The sequence below is a fragment of the Rattus norvegicus genome, chromosome 7 (genome assembly GCF_021556685.1).
Source record: "Rattus norvegicus strain SHRSP/BbbUtx chromosome 7, alternate assembly SHRSP_T2T, whole genome shotgun sequence".
NCBI lineage: Eukaryota > Metazoa > Chordata > Mammalia > Rodentia > Muridae > Rattus > Rattus norvegicus.
In genome coordinates this window covers 121,427,654-121,444,915 of record NC_141540.1, presented here as the reverse complement: position 1 = coordinate 121,444,915, position 17,262 = coordinate 121,427,654, and the positions used below count along the sequence as shown (strand labels likewise).

The 17,262-nt window shown below is 51.6% G+C and overlaps 1 protein-coding gene across 2 annotated transcripts in view; it reads right to left on the bottom strand.

Moving 5' to 3' along the window:
• Cacna1i (calcium voltage-gated channel subunit alpha1 I) overlaps nucleotides 1–17,262 on the bottom strand; it is a 111,555-nt gene that overhangs the window by 76,130 nt on the left and 18,163 nt on the right. For both annotated transcript variants that reach the window (XM_087558818.1, NM_020084.4), the window contains 2 exon segments: nucleotides 3,015–3,126; nucleotides 1,984–2,117 (listed from right to left, as the gene is read on the bottom strand). In XM_087558818.1, the coding sequence (XP_087414944.1) occupies nucleotides 1,984–2,117; nucleotides 3,015–3,126 (246 nt within the window).

Here is a 17,262-nt window from a genome sequence, read left to right as displayed (position 1 = left end):
GACCCTGCTGAGAGCCCAGGGGTGACTCACAAAGCTAAGACTAGAACTCCCTCCCATCCAGGTGAACCCAGGACAGATACAGAGACAAGAGAGAGGAGGGTAACAGGAATTTGAAGAGGACAGAGCATGAGGAGAATGAGCTAGAAAACCAAAGAAGCTGGACAAGCACTTTGAGCCAACAGAGAGCTTGAAACTAGAGCTACGAGTTCTAGACACCCTGGAGAAAGTCCAAATTCTGGAGACAAGGAGGAAAACAACCAGCTTCTTAGCTAGACAAAGCTTTGGGCTTCCAAGGAAAGGGAGCAGGGTGGTACTGGTCCCCTGCAGCCCCGTGTTATCAATTCACATGGTACAATGTCACCGGTTCTAAGAGAGTAAAATCACAATCTATGAAGAGCAGGCACACACTGTCCTTCCCGTTCCGAGATCAAAGGGATGGGTTTGCACAGCCAAGATTAAAAAATGATACTCTCCAAACCCTTTTCTTTGAAACTCTACTTAAGGGTATTCTCCAGTCAGCCCAAAATGAGAACAGACCTGACAAAGGCATCATTGACCTGGGACCCAAGAAGCCATCTGAAATCTTCCTGCCTCCAGGCAGGGTCCAAATTCCTAGGGACAAGAGGCCGGGAGCCGGAATGGCAGCACCAGAGGCAGAGCAATGGGACAAACCATCACATCTCAGGACAGAGCCCAAGAACTCAGCACCCTCCAGGGCCTCAGTGTCTCTAGTTCCCTCTCAGCCACTTGCAGGTGGCTTTGCTGCCCCTTATGGATGGCAGAATACTCAAGTACAAATACATACATAAGCTCCCACACACACTGACAGGCACACAGCCATTCATGGCCACCAGCCTTCTCTTCCAACTCCTGCCCTGCTGAGCCACCACTAGGCATGGCTAGTGCCTGTGTGTCTTTTACCTCCCATGTCAAGTCCCATGTCCCAGTCTGGTTCCATGGGATTCCTGGGTTAAATGCTCTCAGGCAAACACAGCATGTTGTGTGGACAGACCCCAAACCGCCCCCCAGCAGAGCTGCTGGACACTGTCCTAGACGGTGAGTCTGGCAGGACTGACCCGCATATGGCCTCTCCTTCTCACCTGGCCCTCAGGGCAGTACCTATACTCAACAGAGCCCTCTGCATCCCTGGCTGCTGGACGGACTCCAGGGGAGCAGGAAGGAAGCCTGGAGTGCTGCTCCAAATGGGCAAAATGGAACCTAGTTTCTCCTGGCTCCTCTGCCTGTGGCCTGTGGCTTTGTTCTTTTTTTAGTCTAGTCTTGTTTAGGACCCAAGCCAATCTTAAATTCCTAGGTGAACCAATCCTCTCACTGAAAGCCATCAGGGCTTCCTTAGACATGTCGCTTAAGTCTGCCCTCCATTTCTGACTTGCTGAGTGACCATGATGATGGTGATGGTGATGACAGTGACCATGATAATGGTGATGGTGATGACAGTGACAATGGTTATGGTGGTGGCAGAGACAGTGACTGGTGATGGTAATATCAGTGACAATGGTTTTGGTGGTGGTGATGACAGTGACAATGGTTATGGTGGTGGTGATGACAGTGACAATGGTTATGGTGGTGAAGGTGATGATATAACAATGATGATAACGGTGTTGGTGCTGCAGCTGCTGCTGGTGACAGCCTGCACTTCTTGATGTGCATTTTGACCAGGTTGAGATCTTTACTTCTTTTTTACAGATGGGGAAATAGAGGCTTCTCAAAGTTAATTGCCTTTCTCAAAGGCATGCAATGAATCAGCATAAAACACTCAGTCTAAGCTGCCCATCACACAACAGATGCTTACAGCAGCCACTGGAAGGGACAGCTGTCTGTCTAGGCCATCTCCACAGAGCACTGTCTCTCCTGCCCCCTGGCCAGAGGCCCTCCATTCTCACACAGCATTAGCATCATCTCCCAGAAGCCCCTTGGTTAGCTATATGAAAGCTGGCATGCACCAAAAACCAGGTCATTACCTACCCTGCCATGACAATGAAGAAATCCAGGCGGTTCCATGTGTCTCCGAGGTAGCACTTCTTGCCAAAAATGCCCAGGGCCACCATCTTAAGCACCATCTCCATGGCAAAGAAGATGAAGATGAAGTCATCGAAGACCTGAGGAATAGGAGGGAGACAGACAGGGCAGAGTGAACTCTGGCAAAAGTGGAAGTCAGAGGGACTGGGGATTTAGCTCAGTGGTAGAGCGCTTGCCTAGCAAGCGCAAGGCCCTGGGTTTGGTCCCCAGCTCCGAAAAAAAAGAAAAAAGAAAAACAAAACAAAAAAAAAAAAAAAAAGAGTGGAAGTCAGAGCTACTGTCAAACATGGGACAGGAAGAGAGCCTCAGAGGCCGTTGTCCACTCAATATCTTCACAAAGAGGAGACCAGGGACCAGTGAAAGGGATAAAGTTGCCCAGGATTACACAGCCCGTTCTCCTCATGGCTTTAGCCCAGGCAATGGCAAGGACCCTGGTGTTGAGCACCAGGCTCTCCCTCATGATCTCTAATAATTGCTAAGCGCTAGAACAGATGAGAACTACTCTCATTCCTAATTCTCGCAATGGCACACATGGGGTAGCCCACTTTACAAGCTAAGGAAACAAGTCCAGAGAGGTCAAGCCACTTGCCCTGGGTCACACAGCAACTCTGTGCCAGGATTAAAATGAAAGTCTGGTCTGGTTCCCAGGGATGGGCGTCAAATACTCTACTGCATCCTCAAAGCCCTGCTCTATGGTCCCTCACACCATGCCCAAAACCACGCAGATGCCACGTCAGGACCCACCCGGGAGAAGGATGGGAGAAAACCAAGAGGCCATAGGGAAGAGGGCACTAGGGAGCCAAGGCTACTACACTTCCGCTGTGTGAATGGGAAGGGGTGAGGAGCCTCGGCTGGGAAACCAAAGCTGGCTGGAGGGCAGTTAGTCAGGAGAGGTGAGGAGCTGTGCTACAGTGGAGCCCAGAGCTTGGAAGGGAGCACCAGATGGGAGGGAGGGAGGAGACAACCGAGAGACTCACCTGCAGGATCTTGCAACGGTCCGACAGGCACTCCATGTCATCACATGGCTGGTACATGCCCAGGGTCACACAGTTCAGCAGAATAACCAGCATGCTCACACACTCGAACCACGTGTATGGAGTCAAGGGCAAATCGGTGGCAGCGTGGCCCAGGGTGCTACACTCCTGAATGTGTGACACCCCAGGAACAGACACACAGACCATTCCTACTCCTACCCCCACCCCTGTGGACCCCTCAACAACGGCCCAGGTCCAAGTTTTCAAAGACCGTGCAGCTGACCTGCCCCGCCACCCGGGAATGACCAGTGCCACACCCTGCGAGGAACCAAGTGAAACCACTGAAGCATCCACTAGAGGATGCTTCCGGTCCCACCCAGGAAGGAGTAGCTCCCAGAAAGGTCCCCAGCCTCAATACCTCTGATGCTAGCCTTCTCTTCTCCCCTTCCCATCCCCCTGCAGAGGCTTCGTGCTTCTCATCCAAGGAACGGGTCTGCACTTCTGAGACCCACTGGATGCATTCTCTTGACCTGCCCATCTCTGTGAGGCTGAACCTCACAGTCATTCTCTGACCGCTGTCCCCAGATCAGCCCCACCCAGAGTGTTGGCTTCCCAGGTTCTGCTGCAGCAAAATGCTGCAGCCTGGAGCCAGGGCATCTAGAGATCAGTTCTTCGATCAGCTGCAGGCCCAGCAGGATAAAGGGATCCCACAGGCAAGATAGAGGAGAACCTCCTAACACCCACCTCCCTGCTAGCAACCCTTCTTAGGCCAGGGCTGACCCCATCCACTCTTGCCTATCTCAATCTACCCAATGGGAGAACTTAAAACTCAAAGGGACCTTGGTGCTGTGTCACTCACAGCGCCCCTAGCTGTCACCATATGAGAAAGCTGAAGCCTGCTTATATCCCCCCAAATGGCCCCTCCTCTCTTACACAAGTCCTTGGGGTTAAGGAGATCTGTGCCCCCAAAAAGTGAATCACAGTGAGAAGAAGGGAAACCACACAACAGCATAAATGACTGAGGTCAGACTCGGGGGTGAACTGCCAGACTAAGGAGCCTGTCAGATGACTCACTCCCTTCTAGTAGTTTCTCATCTACCAGGAAGGAGACTGACAGCCCCTGCCACCAGCTGTACCCACACTCCTGTCCCTGACTCCAGCACTTAGCATCTGGGTACAGAGCTGCCACGTGCTGTCAGAGCAGCCAGCCATGCCGGAGACCAGGGCCTGAATGTGAACTCCAGTCCCTGGAGCCCTGTGGCTCTGGGGTCTCAAGCAAGTCCCTTCCCATCTCTAAGTCCACAGCAGCTCCTCACTGGAGCCTAGGGGCACCTCACAGGTTCGTGAAGGCTGTCCGGACCCCTCCTTATAGCGTGGGAGCCATTAAAAACATCAGGGAGGGGGTTGGGGATTAAGCTCAGTGGTAGAGCGCTTGCCTAGGTAGCACAAGGCCCAGCTCCGGAAAAAAAAAAAAAAAAAGAAAGAAAAAGAAAAAAAAATCAGGGAGACATCTCCTTTCTCAGAGCCACTGCTCTGGCCCCCAGCTTCTCCTGGCATAAGTTCAGAAGCCCTCCCCAAAGCTGGCCAGCAAGACCTACCCTCCTCCTCTCCTTCCCCTGACTGCCTCCCTCCAGCCTGTGGCCTCCAGCTTTTCCTGTCTGGTGTCGGGCAGGCCCACCCACCTCTTCCCCAGAAGCCCCTCCCCCAACAACCCTCCTAAGCAGTCTAAGACTCATTGTCTCCGCCCACTCTTGAGCAGTGTCTGGGTCCCTGGGATCCATGCTCTCAGCTCTAACCATAACAGCATGTAGATGCTCAACCAAGACTTGCCAAGAGATCACATGAGTTTCTCTGAAGGCTCTGGCCACACCAGCTCAACCCCAAACCCATGAGGCCACACCAGCCCACCACAGCCAGATGTCAACCACAGCAGACTGGACCCCTCCTGCCTGCTAAGAGAACTGACCTAGTTTCCATGGCAACAGCCCCCTCTGCTCCCCAGACCCTGCTCACCTTGAAAGCTGCCTTCCATGGCCTCTTCCCTGCCCTGCTCCTTCCTGTCCCTGGCCTAGCTGCCACTCTCCCGCCATAGCCTGTAATTAATTTCAGTCACTGCCAGGCCCCCTTTGAGCCCCAGCCTTGTTTCAGCAGTAGCTTTGTCATTAATTAACTTTTTTGAAGTTCAAACGTTCTAATTACCAGCGAGCATCCCCATTCCCCTTGATCCCCTCCCCCCAACTCCCACCTCCCTCTCATAGCCCAGTTTCTGCTGCCTCTGTCCTTCCAGGGGACCCAGACCCAAGTGCACTTCACAGGCCCATTCACAGGTGGGGGAAGTCAAGGCCTTTCCTTGGATCATGTCGACATCAGTGGGAGCTTGGCCAGTGTCCCCTCCCAGCCCTTGGTCCTGTGTCTGCAGAGCCCCTGCCTCCCTGGAGCTGCAGCTCTGGCTCCTGCCTCCCCAGTGGGCCCCACATGATGCCAGGCACTGAATCCTCAGGCTCCTTAATAAAACTAAATGCGATACAAAGGGAACAGAGTTAGCCAGGTGTAACAGGACACACCTGTAACCCCAGCACTCCAGAATCAGAGGCAGGAGAATCAAGAGTTGAAAGTCCCAGGGCAGAGGCTTTAACCCTATAATCCCACCAGAGGCAGAAGGATCTGAGTTCGAGGCCAGCCTGGTCTACAGGGGCAGCCAGGACTACACAAAGAAACCCTAAAAACTGGGGGGGGGGGGGGAGAGAGAGAGAGAGAGAGAGAGAGAGAGAGAGAAAGGTCATCCTCAGCTACGTGATGAGTCTGAAGCTGTTTCAGCCTGTGTGAGGTCCTGTCTTGGTGGGAAGTAAGCAGTTGCTGAGGCGACCCTAAATATGCAACTATACCTGTCTTTTCTGGCCCCCAAACTAGTCTGTCCCCTCCAGGTTAATCTCTCTCCTGCTCTAAAGCCTTCCATGATTCTCCATCACCCCTGAGCCTGACAGGCAAGACCAAGGGACTCTGATCTCAGTGAGTTCACTGCCTGAACCTTCTGCTGGCCCTGGCGCACATTAGCTTGCTACGGGCAAGCATCCCCCTACATGGCTTTATCTCTCCTCCAAGGCAAACCCTGCCTACCCCTCATAACCTCACTCGAGTGCCACGCATTTCAAAAGCTTCCACCTTCCGCCCCTCTCAGGCTGGTGCCCAGTCTTCCACCCACCCAGTCTAGCACATACCACTGTGATGAACTTGGCGGTCGCTATGACTGCTTCATGCCAGGCACCCTAGAGACATGACCTTAACTGTCGCCACCACCCATCAGGGAGAGACGAGGAAGTGGGTCTGGAGAGCCTACATGACTTTCTACAAAGTCACACTGCATCTAAGGCTGAGCAACTCAAAGCTCCAAGCGCTTCCTCTGTAGCTCAGCCACCCTGAACGTGGCACAGAGGCCCTGCAGGCAGAGCAGGTCCAGCCCCTGGGCCCTCAGCTCCTGCTGGCCTCAGGCACAAGGGGAAATCCCAAATGGCAAGGCCTGGGTCCCATCCAAGAACTCCAAGACTCAGAAGTCAGGCCAGCGTGGCACTGCTGCCCATGGCTCCTGACACATTCCCGCTGGCTCAGGGATGAAAGGCCCCAGGCATCCTGGAAGATAAACCAGGCCATGCATGCAGCGAGGGTAAGAGCTGTCAGAGCAGTCAGAGCCTTGGGCTGCTTGGTGGCCTGGTCCGATACCCACTTTCCCACCATTACTCAGAAGTACCAAGGAGCTCAAGCAGGCCAGGCTGAGTTCTGTAAAATAGATGGGAAGATGGAGACCCCCAAGAAGGTAGACAGAGAAGTCTGGTAATAAAATGGGTGGGGTCTGAATGCCGTCTCCACAAGAAAGCTAGTAATCGATTTCTCCCCATTGCCCCTCACAGCCAGAAACAAAGCCCTGGACTGGTGTTTAAGGATGTGCAAAGAAGACCCCCAACCACTCTGCCTTCCTTGCCTGGAGACTCTCAGTCCTATAAGGGTGAGAGCAGAGTAGCCTCCTTTAATCCCAAGACAGCATGGGATCCATGACCCCACTGCATGATGGGTAATGGGAACAGAAGCTTGGCCAGAAGAGAAACAATACTCATAGCACCCTGACCATTGGGGACCCCTGAGTCAAAACAGCTTCTTGCCTCTCCAAACACTACCTGTCACCCAGAACAGCCCCAGAGTGGTGACCACCCAAGGAACCCCTGAAAAACCTGTAGGGCAAATCAGTGTCCATCCGATCAATGCAATTGTCTTAGTAGCAAAGCTGGCTTTTCAGCAGGCTCGAGAGAAGACACTCTAGCACCCTTGTGGGTGGCAGGGACCTTCCAACACCTCAATCCACCATCAGCCAGACCTGGGGGGAATTCTCCAGAATCCTGGACCCTTCCCAGCTCTCCCCACTCCCACTGCTTCCTAAAGTTCTCAAGGCCTCACAGGGAATTAATGAGCACATGTGGAGCGCCTGCTGTATACCAGGTGTCTCATGAACACCTGCCAATCACAAACACTTCCCAGGTGACCAAGAGTATCTGCTAATGAGCTTTCTAACCAGACATCAAGCTGAGAGGGCAGGCATAGGCCTGCACATGATCCTGATCTCAGGGAGGTAGAGACAGAATGTGAGTTTGAGGCCAGCCTGGGCTTCAAACATACTACCTCAGACAAAACTGCAATGTCACCACATGCAGTAAGGAGCTAGGAGGTCCCAGCCTGCAGAGCCAGCACAGCAGGGTCTATAAGGAGGAGCCTAACAGCAAAGCCAGGGTTCTCTCACACACAGGTGTTCTCTCTTAATATGGCCTTCCGTGGAGGCTGAAGGTATCTTTCCATAGCTCACAGCCTTTCAAAGAGGCTCAGCCTGGCTGGGTTTGAGGGAACACTCCTGCCACTTCAATGCTCACTCAGGAGACTACAGCAGGGGGACCACTAGTCAGAGGACACCTGAACTACAGAGACCCTGCCTCAGAAACAAAGACAAGAAAAGAAGCAGGCAGCCCACAGAAGCCCAAGCTCGAGATTAAAGTACCTGGTGTCTCTGGACAGTCCCTTAACCTGGCAGACACTACGGCTGCGGCCATTTGGCACATAAGGGAATTGAGACAGCCACCGTCGTGGCAAGTGTCATAGCAGAATCTGTATGGCCTCTTGCTGATTCCAGATCCCATGTTCTCAACCACATCTTGGCCACACTGGGCTCAGCACCTCAGACCCGGGACTCCCTGACGTTGAGTGCTTAAGGGACCCTGCTTTACCATTCTTGACTGGCAGCTTCAGGCAAGAAAGACAGGGCTGTGTTTGCCACCTCAGCCATAAAAGATCAAGCTGAATCAGTATGAAACTCTACAGCCTGGCACTGAGGCCTGAGGAGGCCAGAATGTGTGTCAGAGTAGGTGGACTCAGGGACTCCACTACCATACAAGGGACACACACACACACACACACACACACACACACACACACACACACACACACACCTGCCAGGCCCAGGCAGAAGAGTGACCCAGTAGAGGGACAGTGCCACTCTCCCTAGCAGGCCCTGCAGGGCAGCCTCCTCTCAGAGAGCTGCCAGAGGCCTGCATGGTTACCATGGCGACCACCACCCTCCTTCCTGCATTGCTGATGAGAGACTTCTGTACTTGGGGTGGGGGGAGCTGGGGAGGGGAGGCTGGGGAGGGACACTGGGCTAGGCGGGGGTGGCCACGTTTGTTTTTATTTTTGTCAAATCTGAAATCTATCCATTTCCCAGGGTTCTACTCAGTTGTCTAAATATGTCAAGTGGAAGAAGGCGGCTGGGGCCAAGTCCTCCATGATGGGGAGCAGGCACAGCAGTCAGTCTCCCTGTCAAGCTCTCTTGGTCTGTCTCCAGGACAGTGGAGAGCTCAGGCCCCAGGCACCTCAGATCTTGAGCCAGTTCTGTTTCCCTGAGGCCAGGTCCCCAAGCCTCTCTGGAACACCTGCTGTGTACCTCACGTATGTATCAGTGTACTAAGGTAAAGAAAGTTCACTTCATTCCCTGGAGGTCCCCAGAATGTCCCCATTCCTGACACGTGGTCCTACTGTGTTCACCATAAGAATGGTGGCCGCCATGTTTGAATACCTGAGAATAAAGACTATTCATTCATTCACACACCTATTAATCTCCTCAACTAATCTCTATGGGCAATAGCCATTCTGAAGACAATGTCTACTGCAGTTAAGCACAGACTCAGGCTTGGGAGGCAAGCAGTGACATCCAGGGACACTGCTCAACACCTACACTGCACAGGACAGCCCCTGTCACAAAGAATCAGTCAGCCCCAGTGGTCAACAATGTCGAGGCTGAGAAACTTCTTCGGGATACTTCTGCGGCGGCATACTACACAATCAGGAAAGAGAATGAGCATCCAATATACACAGGACAGAAGGATCTCTGCTGAGTGAAAAGAAAAACACAGAGATCACATGAGCCCCCATCGATGAAGTTCGAACTGAGGCAAAGACTCTCAGAACAGCAGGGAGGCGGGAAATCCTGTAGATGAAGAGGCTCAGGTCACCTCCAAAGACTGAGACAGTCTCATGGGAGTGGTGGCCACAGAAGACAATTGTAGGGACCTGTCTAGACCCCATGGTGTGTGGTCTCCCCTGTCAACAGAAAGCAAAACAGAAGCTGGGCAGGGGCACCCACACCTGCAATCCTGGCACTCGGGAAGCTGAGGCAGGAGGATCTCAAGTTTGAGACATCATCTCAAAAAAAAAAAAGCGGGGGGGGGGGGGGGACAAAAAAGGAAGGAAGGAAGAGGAAGGAAGGGAAAGAAAAAAGAACGATCTCTCCATGGAAAAATAAAAATACAATTAAAACACCAGCTGGGGCTGGAGAGAAGGCTCAGTGGTTAACAGCAATGGCTGCTCTTCAGAGGACCTGGGTTCTGTTCCCAGATCGCACATGGAAGCTCACAGTAGCTCCAGTGCTAGGGGATCCAATGCCCTCTTCTGGCCAATGTGGACATCAAGCACAAATGTGGTACACAGACATAAGTGCAGATGAAAACTCATATACACAAAATAAAAATAAATCTTAAACAAATGGTCCGGGGTTCAGGTGGTAGAGTGGTTGCTTAGCATAGAGTCAATCCCCAGCACATATACATATACATATACATATACATATACATATACATATACATATACATATACATATACATGTACATGTACATGTACATGTACATATACATATTCATATATCCCTGTACCCCAACAGAAGGAAGGCCACAAGGAAGCTCATCATTGGCTACCTAGTGAGTTCAAAGCCAGACAGGATTTATAAAGTCCTGATTCAAAGATAAACAAACAAACACACAAGCTTCATGCTGGGTCTCCCACTGGCTCTGACATCCAATGAGATTGTCCCAGCAGCCCTTGCACCTCTGCTCAGCGACTTATGGGCAGTCCCAGCTAAGGAAGGTACTAGCTAGGGTTGGCCCCATGTGATACCTCTTCTGATATGTGTTTGTAAATCCCCTGGGCCTCACCACCCTCACTGTGCCACAGGGAGACGGCCACACTCACTTTCCCGTCACAGAAAAGAAGATCTAGAGACTGTACAACTGGCCCAGCGATACAAATGGCGCAGCAATTGAGCTCGTGCAGAAAGCTGCTCCAGGAAGTCAACTGACATACAGGCTACCGGTTCCCTCAGCCTGCAGGCTCCCAGTGACAGGAAATGTCCTGAAGGACAGAGAGCCTTGCCTGGTTGACTCTGCATACAAGCTCTGAAGTCCCTTAAAATAATGACAAGTCGAGTCTACCCTCTTCTCTCCCTTCCCATCCCCAACTCCCTCTCAGAGTCCCTGCCTATGAAAACTCAGTGGATGTGTGCAGTCCCTGACTCCCATATGCCGGGCAAGCAATGGCGCCTGGCACAGTCAGCCAGAGGGGGAGAGGCAACAGTACACAAAGACGCTGGTCTGGAAGAGAACTCAGGGACAGTGGCCCACAGGAAAGAGGCTCTGGCCAAGAAGACTTGCCAGACATAGCACTTGGCTACTAGGGAAGAAAGGGTGGGGCAGACACCAGGGCCACAGCTATGCAGAGAGAAACATGGCCTCAGCAGTCCACCTCAAAGAAACTGTACCTACAGAGTAGGAGACTTCACCGTGACTTTCAGCAGCCGAGTGTGAACGCATCTGCTGCATCTACTAAAACTAGACTTGGGTGCCTCACCCCAGCCACCCTGTGCTCCTCACGACAGAACAAGACCATCCCATCCCGCAAGTCTTCCCTGGGACCCAGGGTGTCGGCAGCAGCTCTGAGGAGGCACCATGGAGGCTGGGGAGGGTTTGCAGGTCAGCTTCCCATCCTGAACGCCATCTCTTCTCCTTTGTCACATCTACCATCCCCTATTCAACACCCTCAGCTCATTACTCTGCTAACACTCCTCTGCTGAGGCCTCCCTCTGTGCCTGGTGCCTAGAAACCAGAATGAAGGACACTTGGTCCCTGATGCCAGAGACCCAGTAGAAACAGTGCTGCTCCTCCTCTGGTGACCTGTCCTTTACCACATCTGCCCCAGAACACATGCACACATGCCTGTTAATATTCACCAGTGTGTTCCCACAGCAACACACACACGCACACACACACACACACACATATACACATATCCATACACACATACATACATACACATACATGCATACACACATATACACATCCATACACACATACATACACATACATGCATACACACATATACACATATCCATACACACATACATACATACACATACATGCATACACACATATACACATATCCATACACACATACATACATACACATACATGCATACACACATATACACATATCCATACACACATACATACATACATACACATACATGCATACACACATATACACATATCCATACACACACACATACATACATACATACATACATACATACACACACATACATGCATACACACACAAACACAGACACACATGGTGTGCTCACAACCTCCTCTCCCTTAATCCCAGCCAGTAGCACCGGGCCTGACCAACCCCACTCCTTTGAGAACACAAGTTCTTTCTCTTTTCTGTCTTAAACACAGAAATAATGGATTTTTTTCTTTTATTCATTTATTCATGGCGGGGCATGGCATATGTGTCGGGGTCAGAGGACAAACTATAGGAATCTATTCCCTCCTTCCACCAATGTGGGTTCTAAGGACTGAACTTAGGTTCCCAGGCTTGACAGCAAGCACCTTTCAGATTAAACCATCTTGCTAGCCCAGAACAGTGTTTTTGTTGCTACTGTGTGTGGTGGTGGTGATGGTGGTTCTCTAGTTTGGGTTTTGTTTGCTCGATTTTTGGTTTTTTCAAAACAGTCTTTCTCTGTGTAACAGCCCTGGCCGTCCTAGAACTCTCTATGTAGACCAGGCTGTCCTCAAACTCAGAGATCTCCCTGCCTCTGTTTCCCAAGTGCTGAAATTATAGGTATGCACCTCCATACCTGGCTTCAAAAAGAGTTTTGAATGCAAATGTTCTAAAAAAACATAGGAACAGAGAATGAACTGCTATACTAAAATAATTATCAAAAATATCAAGATATAGATATAGGATTAGATGTATAGATACTATAACAGGGTCTTACTTGTGAGGCCAGGCTAGCCCACACTTTTAACAGTTTTTGTTTTGTTCTTGTTTCTAGGACAAGGTCTCTGTCTGTAGCTCTGACTGTCCTAGAACTCACTACATCGAGCAGGCTAGCCTTGAGCCTAAGGACATCTACCTGCCTCTGCCTCCTGAGTGCTGGAATTAAAGGTGCCTAACTCCTGGCCTCATGCTTGAAATCCTCCTGCCTCAGCCTACCAAGAACTGAGATTGAAGGCATGAAGACTCCACACCAAGAAAAAGATGCTTATTAATTAAATTAATTACACGTTTTGTTACCAACACAGTAAGTAACCAAGTCCAGTGGTAGGTCTGAGGTTTTGTGTCACTCTGTCACCATGAAGGATGCACCTGCTAAGCCAAGAGGCCTGCAGTGTCCCTGCTGTGACAGGAAACACTGATGACTCTTCTCCCAGGTGGTAGGAACTATGGCTGTGCTGGGGGTGAGGGGGTGGAGTAGAGGGGGTGGCTCCAGTGTTTGTCTTTTTAATCCTCACTGTTTATAAAAGGAAATGCTAAATTTGAGCCACAGGTCCATGAAACTCAATTTGTCCCCACAAGAGCTCATGAGCCCAAGCTTAAGACCGTTCCTGTTCTAGGAACCCCCAGGCCAGAGAAGTCTCCCCAAGTCCCCAGTCTGGTCCTCCCACTTCCTGGACTCTAATCTTCCAATATCAGGTCTCAGGTGCCAGTCCTGGGTCCTGTGTCTCCTCTCCCTGACCCCAGCACTGACAGCCTTCCATGGGATAGAGTCCAAGGTTATCCCAAGACTGTACTCATTGTCAGCCCAAGCGAGAACCCCAGATTCTGCACCAAAGATCTCTGTCAACCACGTTCATCACACATGATGACATGAGGACGTCATCCCCTCTCCTCTGGCCAGAACATGTCCCTGTGTGTTTCTACCTTTCCACCAACCTTGGAGCCTCTAGAGCCTCCTTCCATGTTAGTGACCCTGAAAATGTGTCCATCTCACCACCAGAGCCATCCTTCCTCCTACTCCTCATACCCCACTGTCTCTGGACAGCCCTCTCCTTCAGCCTGGCCTTCCAAGATGCATCATCCACACGTGGCCCGGCAGCTCTTCCGAAACCACAGTCTTAAATGCCCCACACCACACCACCTTCAGCCTCTGCTTCTCGGCCCTCGACGCTTGGCTGGGTACTCGGCGACAATTGTCTTCACCTCTGTTGAGGATCATCACTGCCCACACAACCTCTACCGCCTCACCCTGCCTGCTAAGAGGCGTTCTGTCAAAAGCCTCCCTACACATCTGCTCTGTGCAACGATGTGGGTCCAGGCCTGGGAAAGCAGCATGCATCAACAGAATATGGAGCTTGAATACAAGAAGTTCTCTAACTAGCAGAAGGGGAGTCATACAATGCATACCAAAGACTCTGAAAAGGATCTGTGGGGAGAATAACAGTGTCCCAACACGGGTTTGTCTTGGCACTGAGCAGGTGACAGGAGACATTAAAAATGGGGACAGGTGTGGCCAACTAGCATTCACCAAATATGAACCGTCAGATGAGTGGAAGGGCTGAAGCGTGTGTGGGTAGGAGGAAGGAAGGGACCTCCTCACGGAGGAAACATGAGAGACGGTTAGGTTAAGCAGAAGCATCTATTTGGATGCTGCATTCATGTGAGAGGCTGTGGGTGGCTGTGGTAGAGCCGGTGATGGAAGACAGGTAAGAGGACGGGTAGGTGGATGGATGGATGGATGGATGGATGGATGGATGGATGGATGGATGGACAAATCAAAAGATGGACCTGTGGTTGGATGAGTACATGAATGGATGGATGGTTGGGTGACTGAGTGGAAGGATGGGTGGGTGGGTGGGTAGATAAATGGGTAGAGATGAGTAGGTGAATGAATCATGAGAGGTGGGTAGGTAGATGAATGATAGATGGATGGGTAGATAGATGGATGGATGGGCAGATAGACAGACAGATGGATGGACAGACTGACAAATGGATGAATAGATGAGTAGCTGGGTGAGTGGTTGAATGAACAAACGATGGATTCATGGTAGGTGTGTGGGCAGAGGACAGATGGGCAGGTGGGTTCCTGGAAGGTGCTGGACATGTGACACTGTGGGCAATGGCAGTTCCACCAGGGAATGAGGCCTGGGTGGTCCAGAAAACCCTTTGCTCGGGACTCAGCTTAGTCTTCCCACCTATCTGAGACTCATCCTCAGGCTCTGACAGACCCAGTTCACACTGTCCTCTCCTTCCCCACCAGACCTGGGCTTCCTAACCTCACTTCCAGTGATTTGGGGACAAGGCAGCCTTCTCTATGGGCTGTCCTATGCATGAGAGGAGGTGGGCCTCCAGACATTGTCAAATGTCCCCTGTGGGCAAAATTAGCCTGAGAGCAACCTCCAGCTCCCAATTGTATGGGTTGGCAAACTGATGCCCAGAGAAAGAGTTGTTTGCCCTCGGGGTCACCATGCTTGTACCCTGCAGAGAACAGACCTGGCCTGTGGGACAGACAGTCGGGCCTCATCACCACCAGCAGCTGGCAGTGATCCGGGTAGGTCTAGGAACCTCTCCCACTGCAGCTTCATCGTCACATGGACACCAAGCCCAGAGAGGCTAAAGTGCAGGCCCAGCACCACACAGCTCCACCTGGCCATGCCACAAAAGACAGGCTTCCCCTCTGCAACTTGCAGGGAGATAAGCAGAAAGATATTCTGACTGATTAAAAAGACTATTGTTCACCGAGGGAAAAACAAATGGGGCTATTTGTTTCCCAACAGGATCCTGATGGTCTGAGGGAAGCAGCAGGTCAGGGTCAGCTTAGAGGCTCCCAGAGCAAACTAGAATCCAATCAGCTTTAAGTTCCCAGCCAATCCACGTCATGTTCATGTGTTCCTTGTCATCTCCATCAGCCTCACCTCAGGCTGGGTGGTCCTACCTAGCAATGGCATCCCTGGCCTCCTCCTGATCCACACAGTGGGGATCTGCTGGGCTCCCAAGTCGGGATGAGCTGACCTCACGATCCTGTGGTCCCAGGACTCCTCTTCCCAGCTCTCCCACCACCCTCCTTCTAAAGGGTTGGACTTGGTTGCCCCTCACATTTGACTAGGAGCTCCGTAGACACCTTGAGTGCCTGGACTTGCCTGGTGGCCATGGGGCACCTCCATTCAGAGCCAGCAAGTTCCAACTCCCATTGAATGAACAACCAATGAGGTCAAACAATGTCACTGCAGGAACCTCCTGGCTAGTTTCAGGCTGTCTCTCTCTCAGAAGCCCTCCACATACATGCCAGGGCGCATGCACATGTGAACGTGCACACACATATAAAAGACATTATTTAATAAGTTTTTTTAATAAGACAAGGAAAAGGAAGAAAAGTGGGTGTGCCCGTGGTCTGTCCCCGATGGTCACCTGTCATACCCCACCACACCTCCCAGTGTGACAAGCACAAGTCCTGCCCTGTTATGTCAGACCTTGCTCTCCGGCCCCTGCCTAGTGCACTATACCAGCCCCACAAATCCCCACTATTCCTCTATCAGCAACATATTCCTTCAACTGTTCCAGAAACTCCTACTCATGCAGCAAGACCCAGTTGGAAAAACCCTTTCCTGCAGTTAAGTTTCACCAATAACCCAGGACTCCATCACAGGCAGCCTTAAACCCCCGCAATTCCCAAATGCAAATATGCTCTCCAACACAGCCCCTGAGGTCACCCGGTGGGATCAGAATCTCCCTAGCCCGACCAAGCTCCTTTAACTGGCTGTTGGGACCCTGGTGACCAGTTGGAGTGCAGCCTCTCCTCCGGCCTCCAGTTGCATCTTGGGGGGTGGTACTTGACATTGACTTTTATCTCTGAGAAAAACAACTTTCTCCACACCAGATGGAGGAAACGGACAATTTCCCGGGCATGTGTTGCTTCTCCCGGCTGTACTCGCCACCGTCTGGACTGTCCCATTAGGCCAGGACTGGAGGAGGAGGGGACAGCTCCCTGTTGGGAGCCCCTCCTACTCAGAAGGAGCTGAGCCAGGAAGCCTGGACAGAGGGTCCACAGTGCTGGGCTCTAACTGAACAGCTTGCTTGTACTATATAATATAATATATAGTATATAATAATTATATATAAGAGGCTCTACTTCTTCACATTCAACAGGTAGCCTTGAGCGAATTACACTCTCTCCTAGGTTTCCCACCCTGCTCCTAGCTAATGGACATAGAGTTAGCACACTCTTACACAAACACATACACACACACCCTGAGCTCCTGAGCCCATCACCAGTGTTTAGTACCCAGTCAACTATCTCAGGCCCTGTAGCTCTCCCAGGCCTTCTGAATGTGTACAGCAACACTCAGCACTTAGCAGCGTGCCCATTGCTGGCCCTGGAACTCTTGTTCCATCCCAGTGTTCCCCACCAGGTTCCGCCACAGCCCCATTACACAGACACACAAGCAGAGGCTTGGCAAGGGAAGGGGTCTCACCCAAGGCCACTCGGGCATGGAGCCAAGCTCAGGTCTTCTACTCAGACACGGAGATACAGACACCCTGGCATCACCTCTGAATCACCTGTGCCCAACATCAGCACCAAAGGCTATAGCATTCCAGCATCCACCCCCCT